The sequence below is a fragment of the Esox lucius genome, chromosome 13, assembly GCF_011004845.1.
Source record: "Esox lucius isolate fEsoLuc1 chromosome 13, fEsoLuc1.pri, whole genome shotgun sequence".
Lineage (NCBI taxonomy): Eukaryota > Metazoa > Chordata > Actinopteri > Esociformes > Esocidae > Esox > Esox lucius.
Genome location: NC_047581.1, coordinates 39,169,332 through 39,196,940, shown reverse-complemented (window position 1 = coordinate 39,196,940; position 27,609 = coordinate 39,169,332). Strand labels below are relative to the sequence as shown.

At 42.1% G+C, this 27,609-nt stretch overlaps 2 protein-coding genes across 3 annotated transcripts in view; both read right to left on the bottom strand.

Annotated features, from left to right (window-relative positions):
- Nucleotides 1-790: 790 nt before the first annotated feature.
- Nucleotides 791-7,908, bottom strand: dmrt3a (doublesex and mab-3 related transcription factor 3a). The gene is made up of 2 exons (XM_020052473.2): nucleotides 7,207-7,908; nucleotides 791-2,443 (listed from the first exon to the last, which is right to left on the bottom strand). The coding sequence occupies exons 1-2, from the start codon at nucleotides 7,589-7,591 to the stop codon at nucleotides 1,305-1,307; spliced, it is 1,524 nt and encodes a 507-aa protein (XP_019908032.1). The 5' UTR covers nucleotides 7,592-7,908; the 3' UTR covers nucleotides 791-1,304.
- Nucleotides 7,909-15,175: 7,267 nt separating this feature from the next.
- Nucleotides 15,176-27,609, bottom strand: part of dmrt1 (doublesex and mab-3 related transcription factor 1) — a 41,853-nt gene continuing 29,419 nt past the window's right edge. For both annotated transcript variants that reach the window (XM_013131544.4, XM_013131543.4), the window contains exon 5: nucleotides 15,176-16,838. In XM_013131544.4, coding sequence (XP_012986998.1) covers nucleotides 16,711-16,838 — 128 coding nt within the window. In that variant the 3' untranslated portion in view covers nucleotides 15,176-16,710. The remainder of the gene's footprint in view (nucleotides 16,839-27,609) is intronic.

Below are 27,609 nucleotides of genomic sequence, written 5' to 3'. Positions count from 1 at the left end.
CTGGCAAACTAATATCATCATCAGTGTTTATTTGACATTATCTTGACATGCTGCAAGGTTGTAACATTGAGGACATATTATTCATAATACATGACATGCATCCTGTCTGGAAAGAGATAAATTCACAAACATGATCTACTGTATCCCATTGTTTTACATTTTTTAATTTTGGTCAAATGCTAGAGCCAGCTACATTATCTGTACATAGATAATGTTAGAGCTGGTCATTTAGGTACATTGCTTGTATGTATATAAAAAATGTATCCACATTAACATAGATAATGTTAGAGCCTAACATTCAGCTATCCTGAACAAAAATATAAATGCAACATCCATCCATCCATCATCTTCCGCTTATCCGGGGCCGGGTCGCGGGGGCAGCAGTCTAAGCAGGGATGCCCAGACTAAATGCAACATGCAATAATTTAAAATACTTTATTGAGTTACACTTTTGTATAAGGAAATCAACCCCTACATTAAAATAATTAGTCTGTAATCTATGGATATGTGCATGTGGACATCTTGTATTTCAAATTATTTGGTACTTTCTGGAATCTTGTATTTCAAATTATGAAGCATGGGACTAACACTTTAAATGTTGCATTTATATTTTTAAAATAATATATATCTGTAGATAATGTTAGAGCCTATCATTCATCTACATTACCTACAGCTCCAGAAAAAAATACGAGACCACTGCACCTTTTTCTTTCCTTTCCAAAATGTTGAAAAGGAATGTTTTGAGTGAGGAACAGAAGTGTTCAATTTGCAGTGGTCTCTTAATTTTAACTGTTCCTCACTCAAAACCTGTATATATAGATAATAACATCCAGCTACATTACCTGTGTACATATAGCTGTGTATATATAGAATTCAGTTACATTACCTGTATATAGAAAATGTTAGTTAGACATTCAACTACATTACCTGTAAATAGATAATGTTAGAGCCTAACATTCAGCTACATAACCTTTATATAGATAATAACAATTAGTTACATTCACTGTGCAAAGATAATGTTAGAGCTTAACATTCAGTTAAATTACTTGTATCTATATAATGTGGCATCCTAACATTGAGATACATTTCCAGATGGCAGCGCAACAATGTTTAAAGTTCCACAATCACCCATCTCCATACCCGTTTGGATTCATATTCTACATCCATTCACATTACATTTTTGGTGCTTCCACTGGTTGGTTGATTTAGCTGTAGAGATATGCCATCATACAACTTCTGTCTGTTCAGATGGTTCATTGGTTCACATGATTCATTTTGGTTAATCTGTTCATTGTTTCATTGGTTTAGGTGGAGGAGTTGAGGATTCGTGAGTCGGACGAGTCGGAGCGGTCCTCGTAGTCCTCGTCAGGAGCGAATAGAGTCTGTTTGGCCCCATGGTGGCAGCCCTCCTCCAGCTGGGCCAGCCGGTGCTCCTCTTGAGAGCGGGAAGAGGAGGAGAGGAGCGGAGAGGAGGAAGAGAGGAGAGGAGAGGAGGCAGAGGAGAGGAGCGGAGAGGGGGAGGAAGAGAGGAGAGGAGAGCGTTGGAAGACCCCAGCAGAGGTGGAGGTGAAGGGAGAAACGTACTGGGCTGATCTGAGCTGGTACTGCTGCTGAAGTGTCATGGTGTTCCACAGCGTCACGTCGTTGCAGAACGGGCCGGCCTGGGCGCCGCGGGTCAGAGAGTTCCTCAGCATCAGGGGGTAACGGGGCGGTTGGGGGAAGGGGCCCGGGTGCATAGCCAGGGAGCCAGATGAGGAGTCTGACGAGAAGCGCAGAGACTCAGGCACCCTGAAGGCGGAGCCCACTGACCACTTGGCAGAGGAGGCCAGTGGGTGGTATGAGCCCAGGGGTAGCCCAGGAGGGTCCAGCAGGTGGCCGTTCGTGGGTAGGACCAGAGTCTCTGGGTGGGGGTCCTGGCTGTGGGGGTGGTGACCACCCCTGACCTCTTGGGACCGACTGGACAGAAGCACCTCAATGGCCCCCACCAGGTCTCCTCCGCATCCCCGGAGAATCAAGTCCAACACAGGGGGCTTGTGGGATGGAAAAATCTTCTTCAGCACCTCCAGGGGTGGTCGGTTGGCTCGCAGATTGAAGGGGAGGGAGATGGACCCTGACAGGCCCTCAATCACAAGGCTGTGGTCTCCTTGTAGCCCCCCTGCCACAGCCCTGTCCCCTGCCCCGGGGTAACCCTTTGGGGGGCTGTCTGCCTTGGACTCTGGTTCAGTGCTGCATGTCTTGGGGAGTGCCTGGGGCAGAGGAAGGCTGGGGAGGGGCAGGGGGAGGCTATAGCGGCCTTCCTCTGCCTGGTTGGGGGAGTCTGGGAGATCAGGAGTGTAGCAGGAAGGTTTGGAAACCTCAGGAGAGCTGCTAGGGTCCTGCTCCTTCTCACTGCTGCTTCCATTGTCTCCTCCAGACTGATCTCCATGTGCCTCCTCAATGAGGTCTGGACAGAGAAGATAAACACACAGCGAGATTTACATGACACAGAAAAAAAAGGAAAAACAATCATTGTCAGAAATGGCAGCCTAATAAAGCCAAAGATTTGGTGATTTTATATTGCTCTTATTCACAATACATTACTGAAACATTTACTGGTAACATGTATACCAGTGACATAAAGTCTAAAACAGAACCACCAACAAATGGAAGAAATTTCAATGGGCTGTTAGGTCTTGTCAAGGCTGAAGGAAAGCCCATCCTCTCTCCTTGTGACCGGAGCCTAAGTCTCAACATTTTGCTTCTCCTCCTGACTGAAGCCCAGGTCCTATCCCTCTGGCTCTCCTCCTGAAAGGAGCCCACTACCAAACCCCTGGTTCTACTCCTGATCGGAACCCAATTCCAACTCTCTGGTTCTCCTCTTCAATGGAGTCCATGTCCCAACCCACTGGTTCTCCTCCTAAAAGGAGCCCACTCCCAAACTTCTGGTTCTCCTCCTGACCGGAGCCCAATTCAAACCCACTGGTTTCTCCTCCTGAATGGAGCCCATGTCCTAACCCCCAGGTTCTCCATCTGAATGGAGCCCACTCCCAAACCTCTGGTTCTCCTCCTGCCCGGAGCCTATTGTGGATATAAAATGTCTACACACCCCTGTTAAAATGCCAAGTTTTTGTGATGTAAAAATTAAGATAAATCATGTCAGAACTTTTTCTACTTTTAATGTGACCTATAATGTGAACAATTCAATTGAAAAACAAACTGAAATCTTCGAGGGCCAAAAATGAAAAATAAAAACCTTGCAATAACCTGGTTGAATAAGTGTGCACACCCTCTTATAACTGGGGATGTGGCTGTGTTCAGAATTAACCAATCACATTCAAACTCATGTTAAATAGAAGTCATTACACACCTGCCATTATTTAAAGTAACTCATTTCCTTAGTTGCATCTCAGAGCAAAAGCCATGGTCCGCAGAGAGCTTTCAAAGCATCAGAGGGATCTCATTGATGAAAGATATCAGTCAGGAGAAGGGTACAAAAGAATTTCCAAAGCATTAGATATACCATGGAACACAGTGAAGACAGTTATCATCAAGTGGAGAAAATCTGGCACAACAGAGACATTAACAGGAACTGGACGTCCCTCCAAAATTGATGAAAAGACGAGAAGAAAACTGGTCAGGGAGGCTTCCAAGAGGCCTACAGCAACATTAAAGAAACTGCAGGAATTTCCGACAAGTACTGGCTGTGTGCTACGTGACAACAATCTCCCGTTTTCATATGAATGGGCTATGGTGTAGGGTGGCAAGACGGAAGCTTTTTCTTACAAAGAAAAACATCCAAGCCTGGCTGAAGTTTGCAAAAACCAACACCAAGTCCCCCAAAAGCACGTGGGAAAATGTGTTATGGTCTGATGAAACCAAGGTTGAACTTCTTAGCCATAATTCCAAAAGGTATGTTTGGCACAAAAACAACACTGCACATCACCCAAAGAACACCATACCCACAGTGAAGCATGGTGGTGGCAGCATCACGCTTTGGGTCTGTTTTGCTTCAGCTGGAACCAGGGCCTTAGTCAGGGTGCTTTAACAAAGTATAAGTTTAAGGGTGTGCACACATTTGCAACCAGGTTATTGTGGTTTCTTTTGGGGGGGTTTTCCCTCAAAGATTTCAGTTTGTTTTTCAATTGAATTGTTCACGTTATAGGTCACATTAAAGGTGAAAATAGTTCTGACAATTTACAGTGAGGAGAACAAGTATTTGATACACTGCTAATTTTGCAGGTTGTCCTACTTACAAAGCATGTAGAGGTCTGTCATTTTTATCATAGGTACACTTCAACTTTGAGAGATGGAATCTAAAACAAAAATCCAGCAAATCACATTGTATGATTTTTAAAGAATTAATTTGCATTTTATTGCATGACATAAGTATTTAATCACCTACCAAGCAGTAAGAATTCCGGTTCTCACAGACCTGTTAGTTTTTCTTTAAGAAGCCCTCCTGTTCTCCACTCATTACCTGTATTAATTGCAGCTGTTTGAACTTGTTTCCTGTATTAAAAACACCTGTCCACACACTCAATCAAACAGACTCCAACCTCTCCACAATGGCCAAGACCAGAGAGCTGTGTAAGGATATCAGGGATACAATTATAGACCTGCACAAGTCTGGGATGGGCTACAGGACAATAGGGAAGCAGTTTGGTGAGAGTGCAACAACTGTTGGCGCAATTATTAGAAAATGGAAGAAGTTCAAGATGACGGTCAATCTCCCTCGGTCTGGGGCTCCATGCAAGATCTTACCCCGTGGGGCATCAATGATCATGAGGAAGGTGAGGGATCAGCCCAGAAATACATGGCAGGACCTGGTCAATGACCTGAAGAGAGCTGGGACCACAGTCTCAAAGAAAACCATTAGTAACACACTACGACAAAAATAGAGCTTTTTGGTCTAAACTCAATGCGCCGTGTTTGGAGGAAGAAGAAGTACAACCCCAAGAACACCATCCCAACCGTGAAGCATGGTGGTGGAAAAATCATTCTCTGGGGATACTTTTCTGCAATGGGGACAGGACGACTGCACCGTATTGAGGGGAGAATGGATGGGGCCATGTATCGCGAGATCTTGGCCAACAACCTCCTTCCCTCAGTAAGAGCACTGAAGATGGGTCGTGGGTGGGTCTTCCAGCATGACAACAACCCGAAACACACAGCCAGGGCAACTAAGGAGTGGCTCTGTAAGAAGCATCTCAAGGTCCTGGAGTGGCCTAGCCAGTCTCCAGACCTGAACCCAATAGAAAATCTTTGGAGGGAGTACGTATTGACCAGCAACAGCCCCGAAACCTGAAGGATCTGGAGAAGGTCTGTATGGAGGAGTGGGCCAAAATCCCTGCTGCAGTGTGTGCAAACCTGCTCAAGAACTACAGGAAACGTATGATCTCTGTAATTGCAAACAAAGGTTTCTGTACCAAATATTAAGTTCTGCTTTTCTGATGTATCAAATACTTATGTCATGCAATAAAATGCAACTTCATTACTTAAAAATCATACAATGTGATTTTCTGGATTTTTGTTTTAGATTCCATCACTCACAGTTGAAGTGTACATATGATAAAAATGACAGACTTCTACATGCTTTGTAAGTGGGAAAACCTGCAAAATTGGCAGTGTATCAAATACTTGTTCTCCCCACTGTATCTTTGTCTCATTCTTTTACATCACAAGAACCTGGCATTTAAACAGGGGTGTGTAGACTTTTTATATCCACTGTATGTCTCAACCCTCTGGTTCTCCTCATGAATGGAGCATATGTCTCTGATTGTAGAAGGAGGGCTCAACCATCTAGATGAGGATTGCAACATGGAGGTGTATTATAGGACCACTACACTCACTGTCAACTTGTCCACAACACTGGAAATGTATTACAGTTTTTCTGTGCAAAGCTGTTAGCAGAAAGTGCTGAGTGTGTCTGAGTGTGAGTCATTGAATGATCTTTGACCACATTTTGTAAACAGATTGGCTGTTGCTTGGTAACATTTCATTGAGAGTTGACCTTGTGCAGAAGTTATGGCGATTGCATTCGATTCGAACTGTCCAGTGTGGAGTACTGTAATGTTTCTAATGACAGCCTTTCATCGGTCACATTCAAATGGGCCTACTGTGAAGTCAATAACAATTTCACCCTCGTTCCTGGGGTTCAGTCTCAGTGTTCTCTTATTCTAGAAGATATTTTACAGTTCGCAAAGAACATTTAACACAGTTCGTTTAATAAAAGAAAGGTGGGTCCTTTAGATTATTAGATAGATTGATGAGAAGCACATTTTAATTGACCCCAATGTAATGTTAAACATACCACATACAGTAGTGGTGATTGTGTATTAGGTTTAAGAAATGTAAAAGTCAGAACCCCTTTTACAGGTGCAATCATTTTGGAACAAGCAATTATCTGGTCATAAAAAATAACCAATACAACAAGCAGTGACTCTGGCAAAAAAAAAAATATATATATATGCTTATACAATTTAACCATGTGTTTCTATTCGTTAAATATATATATATTATTGAATTTAAGTATTTCAATTTTACAATTAATGGAGATGCATGGTTGACTATTGTCTGTAATTTTTTAATACTCTTGAATTTGCTTCAGAATTATTTAGTTAAATAAAATATTTTAATACTCTCTATTATCCAAAGAAATTGAATTTAGCACTTACAGTTCGTTTTTTTTAATTTGTATTTAAATAAACTATTATCATCTATTACACACAAAATATATTGTGTTATATTTTGAAGACAGAAATGCGTGAAAATTCAGACCATGGTTGACATAACTCCGGTATTAAACTCCCATAAAATCCTTTAGTTTCAGTGCGTTACAATAATGTTTGTACACATTTTCAAAACAATTGACAACTTATTAAACATTATATTAAGTTACACACAGCACATCATTCAGCCCTCCTTTATACAAAGCGGCTTGCCGTTTGTTTATCCAATTACTGAATATAGATTACAGTAATTATGACAATAATTGTAGTGAGTTAATGCTTTTCATAGCAGCTTGCAACAAATAGTCCAATATCTAGGAAATTGCTAACATTTATTTTAACAAAAATATATAAAATATAGATTTACATTTGTAATAAAAATGTATTATAAGTTGATCATCTTTTCAATTAAATCTAGATCTGTCTAAAATCTAAAAATACGATGAATAGTGAATCATTGCTATTATTGTTTGTGTTATTATAGTAATCTTCACCTTACCCTGCGTGTTGACGGTCTGTTCAGAGGTCCATCGAATCTCCATATCTCCGGTGCGTGACGGAGGGCCTTGGTTTCCTTCCGCGGGTCCTGGCACCGTGATGCCGGGCAGAGCTCTCAGAGACTCCGGGATGAGGCTCTCCAGACTTTCGTTGGCCTGCTGTCTGCGGAGTGCGACTTGCGCAGCCATGACCCGCTGTCTTTCGATAATCAGGATGCATTTTTCACAGGTGCAGTCCTTGAATCGACAGTACCGCTTATGACCTTTAAGCCAAGATAGAACACCGTGATTCCTGCACCGTGCACACTTTGGGGTCCTCTGGAGAGGCGCACGGGGCTGTGTTACCGGGCCCCCCATGTACAGGTAGGGCGAGCCGTAGCCATTCATTTCTCAAACCGTCAGTAAGCCAGTCAGTCTGCCAGTCACAAACTGACTTGATACTTTCCCTCCCCAAATCGCTGGAGGCCCAAATACATTTGATAAGGGCGTGTGCGCGCGGCCCAGGCAGGCAATACTAAAGTCAAGAGATCAGGTCCAGTTGCTGTTCGTCACACGCAGTCTGTCAATCTGTCTGCATGATGGGAGAATCCACCTCTATCTCTCCTGGCTTCTCCCGGTAAAGACACACATGCAGCCGCCCCCATCTGACACGCAGTCACGGAAGCGAGTAACTAAATACTTTCTCGCGCATCACTGGCACCCACTCAGCGAATCCCTGGGGAGACCGGGAAAGAGAGGTACCACAACCATAACTCTAGCGGGACAATGAAACTGATAGACTCTTAATTAAACGTTTACATTGAACGGTTACTCGCATGGGAAAATAAAAAGTGGAGTTAATAAATCAAAATCCGTCCTGCTAGAATGAGCCTTATTTAACCTGAGCAATACGTACCACAGCCTAGAAAACCGTTGAGACAATCTGTTTGCTTCCACAGAACACACAACATTGTAGCTTGGCTGTATAAAAATGCCGCTGTGTAGCCTTAAGTCAGAACAATGCAGCTATTATGTTAACAGAATAGCCCCGTTTAATATGACTGTAGGCTTCTTTAACCATGTATGTGAATAGTTGTAGGCTATAGCCTACTCCATTTTGTCATAGATAGTTAGATTTAACATTTTTAAAGCATTATAGAATTACGCATGATGGATGAAGCATTTAACAACATTGAGGATGAAACAAACAATTTGGTAAAACGTACAAAACAAGAACACAATTTCCCATCCGTTCACGGAACAACAAGGAGTGTTTTAGCTTATATGTGTTTCATGTTTAGGCCGATAAGCTTTAAATTAGTAAAGTTGAATTACATGTTTTAAGGTGAATTTGATCTGAAAGTCTCAAGTCGATACGGCCGAACTCTTGGTTGCTTTTTGGTTATTCCGCCAGTTTCCATTTCGGAGAAGGTTCCCTAATGGAATTCTGTGCAGTGTTTGTGTAATTATATTTAATGAATTCACACCAAATGTAATAGACATAGTCTACATCCATTCCGTTCTCACCATTTAACACAATCAGGGCAATATGGACATAATTGGGTATTAAAATCCCTCTCTGTTTAGGCTGCTGATCTGATGTACCCCCTGGCCCCGGCTTACAGAGGCCGAGCATAGAAACACAACACCGGACACCCCCGTGTCCCATTTCTGGCCGTAAAAAGGTTTATTCATGCAAATAATGGGCTCCGAGGCGCTGGGCTCTGTGAACGGAGGCCCTGGTACACTCACCGCATGGAGCCTGTCTAGAGGGCTATTAAGCTTTTAATTAGAGCTAGGCTACAAGGAGAGAGAAAAGAACCTCAAGGTGACTGATAGATCGCCGCGAGAAGAGGGTGGTAGGACAGATAGGTTGCGAGTATGGATGCATAATAAAGTTATTAAGATTTTCGGAATATATTATCGCAAGTAATAAGTAAAAATACATACAAAATGTGTCTGCTGTCCTCGAAATGTGAAAAAACTCTTGCCATTAACATTTGCTACTGAAATAGCATAGGCTGTACTTGACAAGTCCTTATGTGAATTTTAATGTTCAAAGTCCAGTAAACAATTACTGCAATAGCTCTAATTTTGTATTCGGTAATACCTTGATTTTTGTTCCTACTTACCAGTAGGCCCACTACTCGTATTTAGGACAGATTGTCTGAATGTAAAATAAGCACATTGACAGGTCTACACACAAATTGTTCCAGCTATATTTTTATAAAATAACTTATCCTAAATAAATACAATAAAAAATCGATTGAGTATACTTGGGACTGTTCTTTTAATATTATTTCAAACGTCAAGACAATTAAGTAAAAAAACTACGCTGGCAATAACAGCTGACATATAGTCCTGATTGTAGCGAGCAACTTTCAAATCGAAGTTTAACATCTGTCAAACCTTTAATAAATAAATGAATAAATAAATCAAGTTGAGTTAACCAAACTTGTTAGGCTAATATCATACTGGTTACAAGGCATTAAGAATAGCGAAAGACTTTCTAATTTGGAGGCCTACGTAATAGGTAACTGAATATCTTGGAAGCATTCAAAACACACTGATCTAACCAATTAACATGTTTTCGCAAACCATTATTGTAGACAAAATCAAGACCTAAATATTCTTGTATGTTCGATGGCAAAGATAAAGCCTAGTCTAGGATTAAACAATATAGCAAAATCATGTTCAACGAAGAAATCCATTGACCTAGATTTTTTTGTCCTAGACTAAACTTCGAAAACGTTTGAAAGTGTAAAACTTGCAGCATATATTCAGAAAATCTAGAATGTTCTTTTATATTAATCACAGTTATTTAGAGCAGACCCACCAATTAACGAATACCTTCTTTAAAAAATATTGACAAGCCTTAAGTTCATCGTGGTAAGATTTCATTTTTCAAGTCTCTATTGACGCGTTTGTAGGAATTAATATTTTTTTAACCACGTAAGATCAGGAAATCTATTTAAGGTAAAAAAATTAAATAAAGGATGTGGATGCTTCAATAAAGAAGAGTTACGGTGTTATCCGCACAAAACCATTTATTTTAAATGTAAAACTTGATAAAAAACGCTATACAATATAACTAAAGACATCATAAGCATATGAAGTAGTTAACTAGTTGTAAATAGCCTAAACAAACTACCCTATCAATTTAGGAGTTTACTATTTACCATGTTCTACTTGGTAACAATCAGGTGAAGAACTAAAAAAAAAATGTGTTTACTGTGTAGGTTTGCCAGGTTTTGCAAAAACATTCCAGATAATAATAATTTGAAACCTACCCAAAAAGCCTTAGAAAGTAACCTAATTTTGCAGACGTGGGAGTGAGTAAATGGTATTTGGAGGAACAAAGTAAATTAACCAGGCAGCCACTGTGTAGTTTGGTTAGCTGGATGTAGCTAATCCTGACCTTCCCTTAAAGTGGTGCTGACAAGCTGGACATATGAATGGACAGATGCCCAGCCATCACTCATCCATTGCTCCCTCCCTCACCAATAGCACCTCCCTCCTGTCACTGCACTCCTCCCATCATGAGTCACAACTGAGTTCATGTTGGAGGAGGAAGGATTATCTTAAATTGTAAAACGTATCTCTGTGATAACCACCTGGGTCAGGGCTAGAGGGGATACAGCATACGCCCACATCTTTCTGACTGAATACAGACTGCACCCAGTCAGAACTGCTCTATTAGACTAAAAACAGATTGCCCCCAGTCAGAAGTGCATTATTCTGACAGGAAATTAGCTTTGAGGACAGGAAGAAGACTGTGGGTGTGGTAGACAATGGAGGACCAAGAGTGTATGTTGCAAACTCCAGGATGGTTGAGGATCTAGTTGTTATCGCCAAGGTCCAGGATGTTTGGGGATCTAGTTGTTCTTGCCAAGGTCCAGGATGGTTGGGGATCTAGTTTTACTCACCAAGGTCCAGGATGGTTGAGGATCTAGTTGTTCTCGCCAAGGTCCAGGATGGTTGGGGATCTAGTTGTTCTCGCCAAGGTCCAGGATGGTTGGGGATCTAGTTTTACTCACCAAGGTCCAGGATGGTTGGGGATCTAGTTGTTCTCACCAAGATCCAGGATGTTTGAGGATCTAGTTGTTCTCACCAAGGTCCAGGATGGTTGGGGATCTAGTTTTCCTCACCAAGGTCCAGGATGGTTGAGGATCTAGTTCTTCTCACCAAGGTCCAGGATGGTTGGGGATCTAGTTTTCCTCACCAAGGTCCAGGATGGTTGAGGATCTAGTTGTTCTCACCAAGGTCCAGGATGGTTGGGGATCTTGTTTTCCTCACCAAGGTCCAGGATGGTTGGGGATCTTGTTTTCCTCACCAAGGTCCAGGATGGTTGGGGATCTATTTGTCCTCACCAAGGTCCAGGATGGTTAGGGATCTAGTTGTCCTCACCAAGGTCCAGGATGGTTAGGGATCTAGTTGTCCTCACCAAGGTCCAGGATGTTTGAGGATCTAGTTGTTCTCACCAAGGACCAGGATGTTTGAGGATCTAGTTGTTCTCACCAAGGTCCAGGATGGTTGAGGATCTAGTTGTTCTCACCAAGGTCCAGGATGATTGAGGATCTAGTTGTTCTCACCAAGGACCAGGATGTTTGAGGATCTAGTTGTTCTCACCAAGGTCCAGGATGGTTGAGGATCTAGTTGTTCTCGCCAAGGTCCAGGATGGTTGGGGATCTAGTTGTTCTCGCCAAGGTCCAGGATGGTTGGGGATCTAGTTTTACTCACCAAGGTCCAGGATGGTTGGGGATCTAGTTGTTCTCACCAAGATCCAGGATGTTTGAGGATCTAGTTGTTCTCACCAAGGTCCAGGATGGTTGGGGATCTAGTTTTCCTCACCAAGGTCCAGGATGGTTGAGGATCTAGTTCTTCTCACCAAGGTCCAGGATGGTTGGGGATCTAGTTTTCCTCACCAAGGTCCAGGATGGTTGAGGATCTAGTTGTTCTCACCAAGGTCCAGGATGGTTGGGGATCTTGTTTTCCTCACCAAGGTCCAGGATGGTTGGGGATCTTGTTTTCCTCACCAAGGTCCAGGATGGTTGGGGATCTATTTGTCCTCACCAAGGTCCAGGATGGTTAGGGATCTAGTTGTCCTCACCAAGGTCCAGGATGGTTAGGGATCTAGTTGTCCTCACCAAGGTCCAGGATGTTTGAGGATCTAGTTGTTCTCACCAAGGACCAGGATGTTTGAGGATCTAGTTGTTCTCACCAAGGTCCAGGATGGTTGAGGATCTAGTTGTTCTCACCAAGGTCCAGGATGGTTGAGGATCTAGTTGTTCTCACCAAGGACCAGGATGTTTGAGGATCTAGTTGTTCTCACCAAGGTCCAGGATGGTTGAGGATCTAGTTGTTCTCACCAAGGTCCAGGATGGTTGAGGATCTAGTTGTTCTCACCCAGGTCCAGGATGTTTGCGGATCTAGTTGTTATCACCAAGGTCCAGGATGGTTGAGGATCTAGTTGTTCTCACCAAGGTCCAGAAGGGTGGAGGATCTAGTATGGTTGTTTTTTATAGTGAGAGAACTACTAAACATACTGGAATATTATACTATTTAAATGTCTGAATAGTATAGCTTATTATTCAAGTATGAATAATATAGGGTATTGTTATTTTCTGCATAGTATAGACTATAATTCATGTATGAATATTATAGGCTATTTTTAATGTCTGCAAAATGCCAACATCAGCAATCGGAACACAGACAATGTTCTCTGTTTAATGAGATTTAAATGAGCCTGACAGGACATGAAGTGTAATGCTCATAATAATCATATAATTTAATATTCAGTGCTCATAATAATCATATAATTTAATATTCAGTACTCATAATAATCATATAATATTCATTGCACTAAGAGCAGCACATCAGACAAACTGAGAGACAGCAGACATGCCCTCCCCTCAGGGATGTTTTAGTAGCACCACTATAATCACGCTGTAATCACACCAATTCACATTTAAACCAGATCAACTAAACCTGGAGCCTGTTAATATGGCACAGATGAAATCCCGAGACGCTCCATTTGCCCTTGGTGGACTTGAGGGCGAAGAGACACGGGGTGGGGAGATGGATGAAGAGAGATTTTTCCCAACTCCAAAACCCCCAAAAGTACACATTTAGGTTGTAATGGTAGAGAACCTGGATCAAACAATCATCAAGCCCTTGATGGATTGAATCAAGTTAGTCAGATGCACAAAAAAATATGTATGTGGTTGGTGCTACAGAAGGACTGTAGATGGACAACACTGGGGTAATGTTGGGCTACAGGAGGGCTGCATATAGTAAACACTGGGTTAATGTTGGGCTACAGGAGGGCTGCATATAGTAAACACTGGGGTAATGTTGGGCTACAGGAGGGCTGCATATAGTGAACACTGGGGTAATGTTGGGTTACAGGAGGGCTGCATATAGTAAACACTGGGGTAATGTTGGGTTACAGGAGGGCTGCATATAGTAAACACTGGGGTAATGTTGGATTACAGGAGGGCTGCAGATAGTAAACACTGGGGTAATGTTGGGCTACAGGAGGGCTGCAGATAGTAAACACTGGGGTAATGTTGGGCTACAGGAGGGCTGCAGATAGTCAACACTGGGGTAATGTTGGGCTACAGGAGGGCTGCAGATAGTGAACACTGGGGTAATGTTGGGCTACAGGAGGGCTGCATATAGTAATCACTGGGGTAATGTTGGGTTACAGGAGGGCTGCAGATAGTAATCACTGGGGTAATGTTGGGTTACAGGAGGGCTGCAGATAGTAAACACTAGGGTAATGTTGAGGTGCAGGAGGACTGTAGATGGTAAACACTGGGGTAATGATGGGGTGCAGGAGGACTGGAGACGCAAAACACTGGGGTAATGTTGGGGTGCAGGAGGACTGGAGATGGACAACACTAGGGTCATATTGGGGTACAGGAGGACTGGAGATGGACAACACTAGGGTCATATTGGGGTACAGGAGGACTGGAGATGGAAAACACTAGGGTCATATTGGGGTACAGGAGGACTGGAGATGGACAACACTAGGGTAATGTTGGGGTAAAGGAGGACTGCTGCTTGGCCATAGCCTTCTAAACACTGATCAAAGTGTGGCCCCGTATTCCATTTATTAAAATGGCTGTAAATCTAACAGACTGTGGCTTTAAATGTCCACACAGTACTATATAAAACAAATACAGCGGTCCGTTTCTTTTCTCCTCCAACCCAAAGCTGTGCTATTCCAGCTGACTACCCTGTAAACTTCCCATGTGCTCTGCCGGGCGCCACCATAACTCTGCGCCCGGCAAGCTGAGAAGGTTTTATTTTATCTATCACAGCGTATCACCGGGTGGTGGGCATGATGGATGGTTCCAGTGGCAGCTCAAGGAAAACAAATCCTCTGACACTTTCTCCCCTGACATCAGTGACGTGTCCCGGCGTGGGGGGGGGGGGGCAGGGAGCAGTGACGTGTCCCGGCGTGGGGGGGCAGAGAGCAGTAACAAAAGGACAAGCACCTCGATCCGCCCCCTCCCTCAACACTCTGTACCATTGCCTCAATGCTGTCTGGCTGACACACATGATAAAACGGCTTTCCTTAACTAAAGTCATAAAGCAGCCGGCAATAAAACTCAATCTCCTGTAAAATCCAATTAAGTCATTATCAGACTGATTGTATCTTTAATTGAAAACAGAAGTGACAGTAAATTTCAGTGATATATCAGGATCAATCGATAGTGCTGTACGATCCGGCTGGGAGAGGTGATTTATAATGTCAAAGCCATATAGGTAACTCCACATTATTCTCTGTAAAACCACTGGTGGGTGAAATTAAGAGTAAGTGCATTTAATAAAGGACAAGATGGTGTTGTTATTGATAACGACGGACAGCGGACAGAATCAAATGAATGCTTTCAAAGAGCTCGGCTAAGAAATATAAATAAATACAAGTAATTTTCTTTTCTCTTTTATAATCGTGCTTCCTTACACACAATCCCATTTAAACTCTGTCATCAATAACCGTTTTATTTCTTTACAACTTGTAGCTACATCAACCTCCAAGATTTCAAATTACATTTGTTGTTGTTTTATTAAAACATAACCACAAATAAACACTTTTGTAACTCATATTTCTAAATTAATCTTCATGAAGCCCACTAACCAATTCACTGGAGAATGGCTGAAGGCCTGTTGAACAGTGCAGAACCAACAATAAGAACAGATTAATTTGGGTAGGCAGTTCTTCATCCTCTCTTCTAATTGGCGAACATACTTCATCTGTCAGTCCGTCAAAAGTAAAACTTTTCATCAGAGAAACTGGATGCATATTGTGTTGATAGGAACACATCATCTCATCTGACCATTAACGTACAAAGCCTATTGAGAAACATTAAGAATAAAAAGTATGGATTGCCCTCTCAGACTGAAGGCGTAGACAACTCAACAATCGTAGGTTTACTCACGTTATATTTTCAACAGCACTTTAAACACAGTTAATCATAATCAATAGAACTAGAAGCTGACTTGCAGAGTTAAAGATGTAAAGCCAAAACAGAAACGTATTTAAGATTGTACGCTAGTTGATATTTAAAAAAAGGTCTGGCTGGTAAGATGAAGTGAGAAGTATAAATTCTGATACCCTGTTTAAAAAATAGAATTTGGATATAATTTATATATTTGTGTTTCCTATTAAAAACATAATGAAACTCAGATTGCCTTTCTAACAATTAAAATGTGGAAAACTAGAGTTAAATCCAATTAGTAATTAAAAATTCCCAATCCTCCTCACACGTAAGATAAGTTTAGAGGGAAGGACGCAGCTTTGGGGACAATCAGAGGGTTACCACAATACGAACACGCCAAACAGACAGTTATCGCATTATGAACGTCCCAATCACAGCAGGGTAAATTATGCGTGGTTATGTTACCCTGTGTGACATCACAGCCTGGGTGGAAACATGATTTGGACCTGTGTTGTCCATCTCCCCCTTGGCATAATGTCTCTCCCAAGAAAAATGTTAATGCAAATTTAACCAATTGGTATATAGCCAATACAATCTTATCTTTCTAGATATCACAACCTAACCATATCCTTTAAAGCATATTTTTGTTTATATGTTTGTTTCTACATGTTTTTAATAAAGATACAGGTCAGAACCTAAATATGACAGAAAATATAACACTTCAAACAGTTCCATAATGACAATATTGGAAGAACATTTAACAGACAAAAAAGACAACATTTCAACAATAATTGTGAAAGTAACTGTTAAGTGTATAGTTAGACTATCTGAACCATCTACCTTCTGTCTCATAAGGACCCAGACCATCACTTCTGTCTCATAAGGACCCAGACCATCACTTCTGTCTCATAAGGACCCAGACGATCACTTCTGTCTCATAAGGACCCAGACCATCACTTCTGTCTCATAAGGACCCAGACCATCACTTCTGTCTCATAAGGACCCAGACCATCACTTCTGTCTCCACTCCTTGCAATCTCTTTCACTCTCTTTCTCTTCTTGATTGTTGTCTCCTCCTCCTTACTTGCTGTTTCCGTCCAGAATGGAGTTGACGGTGAAGCCCTGGTCATCACACCCTGTCTTCCCCTCTACGATGTTCACCAGGGACAGACAGGACAGACTGCTGTGACCAGTACCAGGGGAGAAGGCTGGAACAGACAGACAGACGGGTGGGTTAGACAGCTGTCTTTTAGCGCATGGATTCCCAACCACCAGGCCTTTGACTGGTACCAGGCAATGAAGAGTTTGACAGATTAAAATAATTTTGTTTATTATCCCCAGCCCGAGTTCAGCCAGTACAAACCAGTTGTTGCTTTTTTAATTAAAAAAAGCCAAACCCACAACACATGCTGTCAGTTCTCTGGGTAGACTACACGCTGTCAGTTCTTTGGATAGACTACATGCTTTCAGTTCTCTGGGTAGACTACACGCTGTCAGTTCTTTGGATAGACTACATGCTGTCAGTTCTTTGGATAGACTACATGCTGTCAGTTCTTTGGATAGACTACACGCTGTCAGTGCTCTGGATAGACTACACGCTGTCAGTTCTTTGGATAGACTACATGCTGTCAATTCTTTGGATAGACTACACGCTGTCAGTTCTTTGGATAGACTACATGCTGTCAGATCTTTGTGCAGACTACACACTGTCAGTTCTTTGTGTAGACTACACGCAGTCAGTTCTTTGGGTAGACTACACGCAGTCAGTTATTTGTGTAGACTACACGCTGTCAGTTCTTTGGGTAGACTACACACTGTCAGTTCTTTGGGTAGACTACATACTATCAATTCTTTGGATAGACGACATGCTGTCAGGTCACTGGCTGACATTACCTATAACCAGTTCTCCCAAATTCAAATCCTTGGTCTTTCGATTGCTTTCTAATGTCACTGTCAACAAGTTAGAAAAGTCAAATCTCAACAACAACCCCTGCAGCTTGACACAAGGTGAAATATATTTTACATCTTATTACACTTCTTGCTCAACCAGGAATTACTTGCCAGCACACATGTTTGGAGGAGTGCGTATAGACCCTTTTGTGTGTTTAACCTCCTAAGACCTGAGCTTTGATAATGCATGCATTTTTTATTTCTCTTAGCTATTTGGGATTAGTAGGACCTGATACGTATAATATCTAAGAATTGCCTTTGAACAGGAAGTACTTTTTGAAAAAAATGAAGACATTGGGTTTATTTTACGACATAATACAATAAACTCACTAATGTGTAACAAAGTAGAACACTGTTCATTTCAACAGTTATTCAAAACAGAACATGCACAAATCTGCAAACAGTGTGAACGAGTATATGTATGTATGTGTGCGCATTTCAATGCCTGAACATGGCAACAAATAAGGGCCCAACTACTAATGACATATGCAGTCAAAGTGTTTTATTTATATATTGTACATCATAGTGTATACTTAATTTGTCAGTACCAGAGAGGTATTAAAAGATCAATAAGTAATGCATGTTACATGCACCAGCACAGCAGAATGAAGTACATGGTTCAGGAAGCTTAAAACAAAGTGGCCTCATATATGAACACAGGGTTTTGGGAGGTTAAAGACATTGCTTTAGAAAGGGCGATGAGCGCCCATTTTCAAATTAGAAACAGCACCAAGCCAGCATGGTAACCAATAAGTACTGATTTTTACTAGGATCACTGACTCTGTTTGGAGATGATCAGACAGAGTGAGAAGGTTTTAGGTTTTAACAATGCTTTCAGAATAACACCATTCATTAACAGCTCTAGATCTGGACTCATAATCCAGTAAACTTGTGTTAAATAACAAGAACACATTGATACCATTAACAGGCCAACCGGCCTGAAATTATGGAACGACGTTTGGGTCATTGGGTGTTAAGATACACTTATTTACCTCAGCACTTGAATATGACTTCAATTATCTAGTACAACACAATTAACTAACCACTGATTGTGATGAAACCCCACAGCACTGCCAGATTTTCTGTGACCAAAATTTGAACTCATGATGCAAATTTTAAGCCCATTGTTAGCCTATGAAACAAGGGTCAAAGGGGAAGCGCAAGGACGTGTATGGTAATGAGATCACTGACATTCTGACAACTGCCACCTAAAGTAACTTCCATGCGGACTAAATTGATAACCATTAACATCCACTTTCCCTTTTTCTAACCATGACCCGCATGAGAAGAGTGAACAGATGTCAAGGAGGACTGTAGGACCGGCGATTCAAAAGCTTATGATCAAATAACTTTTAAACATATTTAACCAGTGAGTACCAGGGCTGGCACCCAGGAATGGTTGCTGGAAATTAAAGAAGCATTCTGCGATTTATGGCAGCTGGTTGTAAAACTGGTAATGTTGAGCCAAAACACATCCCCAAAAATGATATCATGTTCTCATTAAAAAAAGCATATAGCCTTGTCTAGGTCACAGACAGGTGAACCTGGAACCTCTGTTTCTGTAGACATTCTTGTCTAGGTCACAGACAGGTGACCCTGGAACCTCTGTTTCTGTAGACAGCCTTGTCTAGGTCACAGACAGGTGAAGCTGGAACCCCTGTTTCTGTAGACAGCCTTGTCTAGGTCAGATAGGTAAGCATCCATGTCCTTGGCTTCAGACCCTCATTTCTCTTAACCTCCTAGATAGACAGATTCACAAAGCTCCAGAGATCAAACAACCTCTCCTCCCCACTGCCCCTCCTCTCTCCCCTCCCCCACTCCAGAGGTACTGTAATTAAGAGGCGTAGAGGGAAAAAGGAGTAATTTTTCTGCTCATTAACTTCTTGATTGGTTTCTTCCTCTCCTTTTGGCTGCCCAGTTTGTCCCAACTGGCCAATCAACAACACTAATATCTGTGTAACTAGCTAACTGCTGCCCACGCCCCTCTTGGTTGGACAGACAAGAGAGCTAATGCTTGGTGTAGTACTAGAACGCGGTAAATTAGCCTGTTAATGTTTGGTGTAGTAATAGAACATGGTATAATAGCCTGTTAATGCTTGGTATAGTACTAGAACACAGTATATTAGCCTGTTAATGCTTGGTATAGTACTAGAACGCGGTAAATTAGCCTGTTAATGTTTGGTGTAGTAATAGAACATGGTATAATAGCCTGTTAATGATTGGTATAGTACTAGAACACAGTATATTAGCCTGTTAATGCTTGGTGTAGTACTAGAACACAGTATATTAGCCTGTTAATGCTTGGTTTAGTACTAGAACACAGTATATTAGCCTGTTAATGCTTGGTATAGTACTAGAACATAGTATATTAGCCTGTTAATGCTTGGTATAGTACTAGAACACAGTATAATAGCCTGTTAATTAATGGTATAATAGTTGAACACGGTATATTAGCCTGTTAATTAATGGTGTAGTACTAGAACATGATATATTAGCCTGTTAATTAATGATGTAGTACTAGAACATGCTATATTAGCCGATTAAAACTGGAACCTGCCAAATGCCTACACCAATTGGCGTTTGAGTTTGTAATTAAAATAAAACTGCCATTTTGAAAGCTACCCCCTCTTCCTTCTGTGACTGTTCCTAAATAGGTGTATATTACATTGTTCCATTGTCAGAATTCTAAACTCACAAACAGAAAACTATTGAAAACTACGATTTACCGTTTTTTTTTTACCATTTTCCGACTTAATCAGCCAACAGCCCACGCCACTTAACGTTTGTACCCAAATGGTACCCAGGCACTAATCACCCCTCACTGAATGCATGATGTCAATGGATGAATGCGCGATACTCCCAGATGAATGATCAGAGCCTTGGTTGAATTTGAATGAACTTACAAATGAAATACAAGATTACCATGACCATTCAAAAGTTTAATTAGGCTATTTATCACACGTTATGATTTTTCAATAGCAGATTCAGCTTACTGTGCAGCCTAATTCATCAAATGTAAATCTAAAATGTATTATGCTAAATAATTATTCACAAAATGAAATACCAAGGATATTGTTCACCAGTCACCAATTACCAATTCAACAAACACATTACAAGTTACTATTTTTATTTTAGGAGAATGAGAAACTAAATCTTACACACATGCTATCGTATTGTTTTGAATTTTCTCTGCTTAGTTTACTGAAGATTCATATTCTACAAATGTATTAGGCTAAATAATTATTCAAGAAACAAAATACCAACGATATTCTTTACCACTAGAGCTATGCGTTGGTGTTAAAATCAACTCCGTAGCCCCACTACAACCCCGGGAGAGACCAGCAAAGACGACGCAGTTCACACAGCCTAGTCATTTTAACTCCTCTCGGTTATTCAATAACTTATTAATGTCACCTATAGTCAATTCACGTCACCTATAGATTGGCTGTGTAATTTTCATTTTGTACATTTGTAGGGCCCAATAAACAAATTAAAATACTATTGCCTGTATTCTTAGTAATAATCATTAAAAAAAAATATTTAATGAAAATTTGCATTCATATTCCGTTTCATACATTGTGTATCTACATTAGGTACAAGCAGAGTCTGTTCATTTCAACAGTGAACCACCAAGAGTCCCAAATGCATGCTACCCCAGGGTAGGGCAATACTTCAGCAAAATAGGGTGCCACTTAGTTAGCAGACAGTATAATGGTGTGCCATTCCGGGAGCAGACAGACTGGTGATCCAGATGGCTCTTAAATAAACTTCTCTGAAACACCAGATTTCACCCATTTACATTGTTAACAAAGATTAGTCTCCTCATGAACTTTTGCCCTTCTCACACTTTCTCTCCTCTCTCCCTCACTACCTCGCTCCTCCTCTCTCCTCTCTTTCCCTGCCTCTCCTCTCTCTCTTCCTCCTCTCCATCCCTGTCTCTCCTTCTCTCTCTCTGTCTGTCCTCCTCCACTCCTCTTTTCTGTCCGTCTCTCCTCTCACTCCATCTCTCCTCTCTTTAGGTCTCTCATTGTCTCCTTACATCTCTTCTTTCTTTTGCAACATCTCGCCTCGTCTTCTCTCTGTCACTTCTCCCAACACAGTATTTCTGATTCCAACTCTAAAACAGTCTTTGTGTTGCTATAACAAAAGGCAGCTTTTTTCTTCCCTGTGAGAGGGAGTGACTGAAAAAGGGAGTGAACGAAACTCAATCATTTCTGCCTGTGAGAGGTGAAAAGGAGAACAAAAGACCAGAAGTGACATGACAGAAGGGAGGAGACAAGAAATATAAACCTCTACCTTTACCAGGGGTATAGGAACCTCTAACTTTACCAGGGGGATATAAACCTCTACCTTTACCAGGGGGATAGGAACCTCTACCTTTACCAGGGGGATAGGAACCTCTAACTTTACCAGGGGAATAGGAACCTCTAACTTTACCAGGGGTATAGGAACCTTTACCTTAACCTGGGGTATAGGAACCTCAACCTTTACCAGGGGGATAGGAACCTCTACCTTAACCAGGGGAATAGAAACCTCTAACTTTACCAGGGGGATAGGAACCTCTACCTTAACCAGGGGGATAGAAACATTTACCTTTACCAGGGGGATAGAAACATCTACCTTAACCTGGGGTATAGGAACCTCTACCTTTACCAGGGGGATAGGAACCTCTACCTTAACCAGGGGAATAGAAACCTCTAACTTTACCAGGGGAAAGGAACCTCTACCTTAACCAGGGGGATAGAAACATTTACCTTTACCAGGGGGATAGAAACATCTACCTTAACCTGGGGTATAGGAACCTCTACCTTTACCAGGGGGATAGGAACCTCTACCTTAACCAGGGGAATAGAAACCTCTACCTTTACCAGGGGTATAGGAACCGCTACCTTTACCAGGGGGATAGTAACCTCTACCTTTACCAGGGGAATAGAAACCTCTACCTTAACCTGGGGAATAGGAACCTCTACCTTTACCAGGGGTATAGGAACCTCTAACTTTACCAGGGGGATAGGAACCTCTACCTTAACCAGGGGTATAGGAACCTCTACCTTTACCAGGGGGATAGGAACCTCTAACTTTACCAGGGGGATAGAAACCTCTACCTTTACCAGGGGAATAGAAACCTCTACCTTTACCAGGGGAATAGCAACCTCTACCTTTACATGGGGAATATAAACCTGTACCTTTACCAGGGGGATAGAAACCTCTACCTTAACCAGGGGGATAGAAACCTCTACCTTAACCTGGGGAATAGGAACCTCTACCTTAACCTGGGGAATAGGAACCTCTACCTTTACCAGGGGGATAGAACCCTCTACCTTTACCGGGGGATAGAAACCTCTACCTTTACCAGGGGAATAGAAACATCTACCTTTACCAGGGGAATAGAAACCTCTACCTTTACCAGGGGAATAGAAACCTCTACCTTTACCAGGGGAATAGAAACCTCTACCTTTACCAGGGGAATAGAAACCTCTACCTTTACCAGGGGAATAGAAACCTCTACCTTTACATGGGGAATATAAACCTCTACCTTTACCAGGGGAATATGAATCTCTAGATTTACCTGAGAAACATAAACCTCTATCTTTACCTTGGGAAAAAACCTCTAACTTTACCTGGGGAACATAAACCTTTAGTTGGGAGAGAGCTGGGGCCCACATTCTTCATAGAGATAGGATGTTGTCCGTTATCTACAGGAACAACATAGTCAACCCCCCCACCCCCCATCCCTGTACTCACTCTCAATCACCATAGTGCCGGACAGACAGGACTTAATGACGCAGAAAACCCTGTCAAACAGAAGGCGGGGGAGTGTGCGTATTAAATGTGTGTGTGTGTTGGTGGGTTGGTCCTAAACACGTGAATGTTATCTACACCTCAGAAACAAGGCTGACATGGCTGCCATTCAGCCAGCATCTTATGTACTCTCATTCAGACTCACTCAACAAGCAGTACTGAAACATTCATACTCACTCAACACGGAGCATTGAAAAATTCATATTGAATCAACACACAGCACTGAAACATTCCTACTCAACACGTAGCACTGAAACATTCATACTCACTCAACAGGCAGCACTGAAACATTCATACTCAACCTCAGCACCTGAACATTCATACTTAACCTTAGCACCTAAACATTCATACTTAACCTTCAGCACCTAAACATTCATACTTAACCTCAGCAACTAAACATTCATACTTAACCTTCAGCACCTAAACAATCATACTTAACCTTCAGCACCTAAACATTCATACTTAACCTCAGCACCTAAACATTCATACTTAACCTCAGCAACTAAACATTCATACTTAACCTCAGCAACTAAACATTCATACTTAACCTCAGCAACTAAACATTCATACTTCAACCTCAAGCACCCAAAGATAAAGATTACAAAGGACCAGCTGAAACAAGGTTAATTTAACACATTGGGGTACCGATGATAAATGCTAGCTACCTATCCATCTGCCCACAGTGCCCTACAGACAGTTAGTGTCTTTGTGTTTCCCATTAGTGAGGTGTTTGTCATGAGTGGACACTTCTCACCATGGATGGGCAATGGACACTTACTCTCCCATTACTGCTCAGTTAGCTTAGGCATGGAGCTTTGTAATTGGTCAGCCAGAACAGAAGGGGTCAGCCCCCAGGGGTCAAAGGCTAATTAAACACATTAGCACCCCTGGCTGTGTGACTGTTAACCAATCTGTCCCCAGTGACGGCCAAAACTAACATCCTGTGACAGAAGCTGTTAAATAAGTAAAGACTAACCCCATTAAATGACAACCTCACCACCAACCCTATTAAACGTCTACTGGAATGATCACAGTGTAAAATGGGTGAGTAAATGAGTGAGTGGTTGGATGGGTGAGAAAATGAGTGAGTGGGTGAGTAAATGAGTGAGTGGGTGAGTGGTTGGCTGGGTGAGTGAGTGGGTGAGTAAATGAGTGGTGGGGTGGGTGATTGGGTGAGTAAATGAGTGAGTGGGTGAGTAAATGAGTGGTTGGGTGGGTGATTGGGTGAGTAAATGAGTGAGTGGGTGGATGGGTGGGGGAGTGGTTGGGTGAGTGAGTGAGTAAATGAGTGAGTGAGTGGGTGAGTAAATGAGTGGGTGAGTGAGTGGTTGGGTGGGTGAGTAAATGAGTGGGTGAGTGAGAGGTTGGGTAAGTGGGTGGGTAAGTAAATGAGTGAGTGGGTGAGTAAATGAGTGAGTGAGTGGTTGGGTGGGTGAGTGGGTGAGTAAATGAGTGAGTGGGTGGATGGGTGGGGGAGTGGTTGGGTGAGTGAGTGAGTAAATGAGTGAGTGGGTGAGTGAGTAAATGAGTGAGTGGTTGGGTGAGTGAGTGAGTAAATGAGTGAGTGAGCAAATGAGTGAGTGGGTGAGTAAATGAGTGGGTGAGTGAGTGGTTGGGTGGGTGAGTGGTTGGGTGGGTGAGTAAATGAGTGAGTGGGTGAGTGAGAGGTTGGGTGAGTAAATGAGTGAGTGGTTGGGTGGGTGGGTGAGTAAATGAGTGATTGGTTGGGTGGGTGAGTGGGTGGATGAGTAAATGATACTTAGATACTTAAACTCCTCCACTTGAGGCAGGCACTCTCCACCAACCTGAAGTGGGCAAGCCATTGTTAATCCTTGTAAATCTAAAGAAAAATGCGCTCTCAAAATATTCCTTGTCTCCTGGCCTGTTTAAACTCAGGAGGACATGAGGTCTTGGCCCACACCTCCGGAGTACCAGGCTTGAATTACCCGTTGCTGTCCCTGTCCAAAGTACTCCTGGTTGTGTTGCAGATCAAGACGATACCTAACGATTCCAGTTGCCACACCACTGACCCCCCCCCCCCCCTATAATGTTTGATTCATAAAACATTATATGGAATTTATCACAATATTTGAGGAGAAAATGTGTGTCGGCCAAAAGGATGATGATTTGCATTTGATGCAGCAACCTCAACTCCATACAGGTAGGCCATGTGATTTTCGTTGCTCTGGATCTCAGAAATGTGCGATCATTGGTTATCAATGGCTGCTGACAACATTAACTTTAATCTAAGAGTGCAGGTGAAAATCACAGTTCATTTCTGTAATTTGCGTTTTGAAAATCCATCGCTGCTGTCCCTAATAATCGCAGGTTACGTTTGCATGGGTAAAACTTATTTGAGAGAGGGTGTTCACAATTGTGAATGTGCATTCATGTGTGTGGTGTTTCTTAATCGTTTTGACAATCAAACATCAAACTACTCCAAGTATGCATGAAAAGCTATGGATATCATGATTTTTATATTGAACAATGACAATTCCTTTTTGAGAAATTGCCTTTTTCAACATGAATAAAGGCACAATTCTATTTTTGGCCAGCTATGTCAAATTTATCAATCAAATGTATTTATAAAGCCCTTTTTACATCAGCAGTTGTCACAAAGTGCTTTTACAAAACACCTGGCCTTAAACCCAAAGGAGCAAACAACAGCAGTGTAGAATTTCAGTGGCTAGGAAAAACTCCCTAATAATGCCAAAATTTAGGAAGAAAACTAGAGAGGACCCAGGCTCAGAGGGGTGACCAGTCCTTTTCTGGCTGTGCCAGGTGAACATATTAAGATTACATTTGTAATAATTAATAAATGTGTGTGGGCTGAGTCTATTGTCTATCTAAACTTAGTCCAGGTTGGAAGCATGACCTGATGGACAAGGAAAGGGACAACACGGGGGAGGGGGAGGTGTCAGCACAGTGTCAGCTGAAATCGTCAGGCATCGTCTCGATCTGCAAAACAACCAGGAGGACTCTGGACAGAGACAGCAATGGGACTTTCAAGCCAGGTACTCCACAGGTGTGGGCCAAGACCTCATGTCCTCCTAAGTTCAAAACAGGAGAAGACTGGAAAATTCTGAAAATACATTCCTCATATCAACAAGGATTTATAGTGGAGAAGGAGAACTTAGTGGAGGAGAACTGACCCTACTCCTCCTGCACAATAATATAGCAGCGTAAGACCTTGGGACTGAGACTGGTGGGTCCGGCGACACTGTGGCCCTATCTGGGGGAGGCCCCGGACAGGGCCCAACAGGCAGGAAATCAATCCACCCACATTGCCAAGCATCAACCAAAGGGACACCCACCAACCGCAACCACCCTGAAATGAGGGCAGAGTATTGCCAGCAGAGTACAGCCCAATTGCACAAGTGCTCAACAGAGAGACAACTACAAGCCAGTGACTCTGCCCCCGAGAGGCATTGGAGGGAGGGCATCCCAGTGGAAATGAGAGCTTACCTGGCAAGACAGCAAGGGTGGACAGAATCAAGCCTTTCCATTCACCTTCACACCCCTGGGCCAGACTGCACTTAATTATAAACCATACTTAAGCGATTAATCTTTAGTAGACACTTGAAAGTTTGCATTTCTAACCTTAAGTGGCAGATCATTCCACAGGAGTGGAGCTCTATGAGAAAAGGCCCTGCCTCCAGCTGTTTGTTTAGAAATTCTAGGTACAATTAAAAGGCCTGCATCTTGCGATCATGTGTAGGTATGTATGGCTGGATAATTTCAGCGAGTTAAGTAGGAGCAAGTCCATGTATTGATTTATAGGTTAACAATAAAACCTTAAAATCAGACCTAACCCTAACAGGCAGCCAGTGTAAAGAGGCTAGTACTGGAGTAATGTGTTAAATTTTTTGTTCTAGTTAGGATTCTAGCAGCCGTGTGCTGCACTAATTGAAGTTTATTTATTTATTTGTCAGGGTAACCGGAAAGAAGAGCATTGCAGTAATCTAGTCTAAAAGTAACAAAAGCATGGATTAGTTTTTCTGCATCCGTTTTTGATAAAAGGTTTCAGATTTTTACAATGTTTCAAAGATGAAAATAAGCAACTCTTAAGACATATTTTATATGTTCATCAAAGGAGAGGTCAGGGTCAAGGGTTATGCAGAGGTTTTTACGACCATGCAGCCGACAAGGTTCAGTGTGAGATCTGCTAACAAAGCTCTTTGTTTCTTGGGTCCTAAAACAAGCATTTCTGTTTTTCTTGAGTTGAAA

Coding starts and splice junctions, on each gene's coding strand:
- dmrt3a (XM_020052473.2), bottom strand. CDS start 7,591: ATGAATGGCTACGGCTCGCCCTACCTGTACATGGGGGGCCCGGTAACA. Junction 2,444..7,206: donor ACAGACCGTCAACACGCAGG/GTAAGGTGAAGA, acceptor TTCTCTGTCCAG/ACCTCATTGAGGAGGCACAT.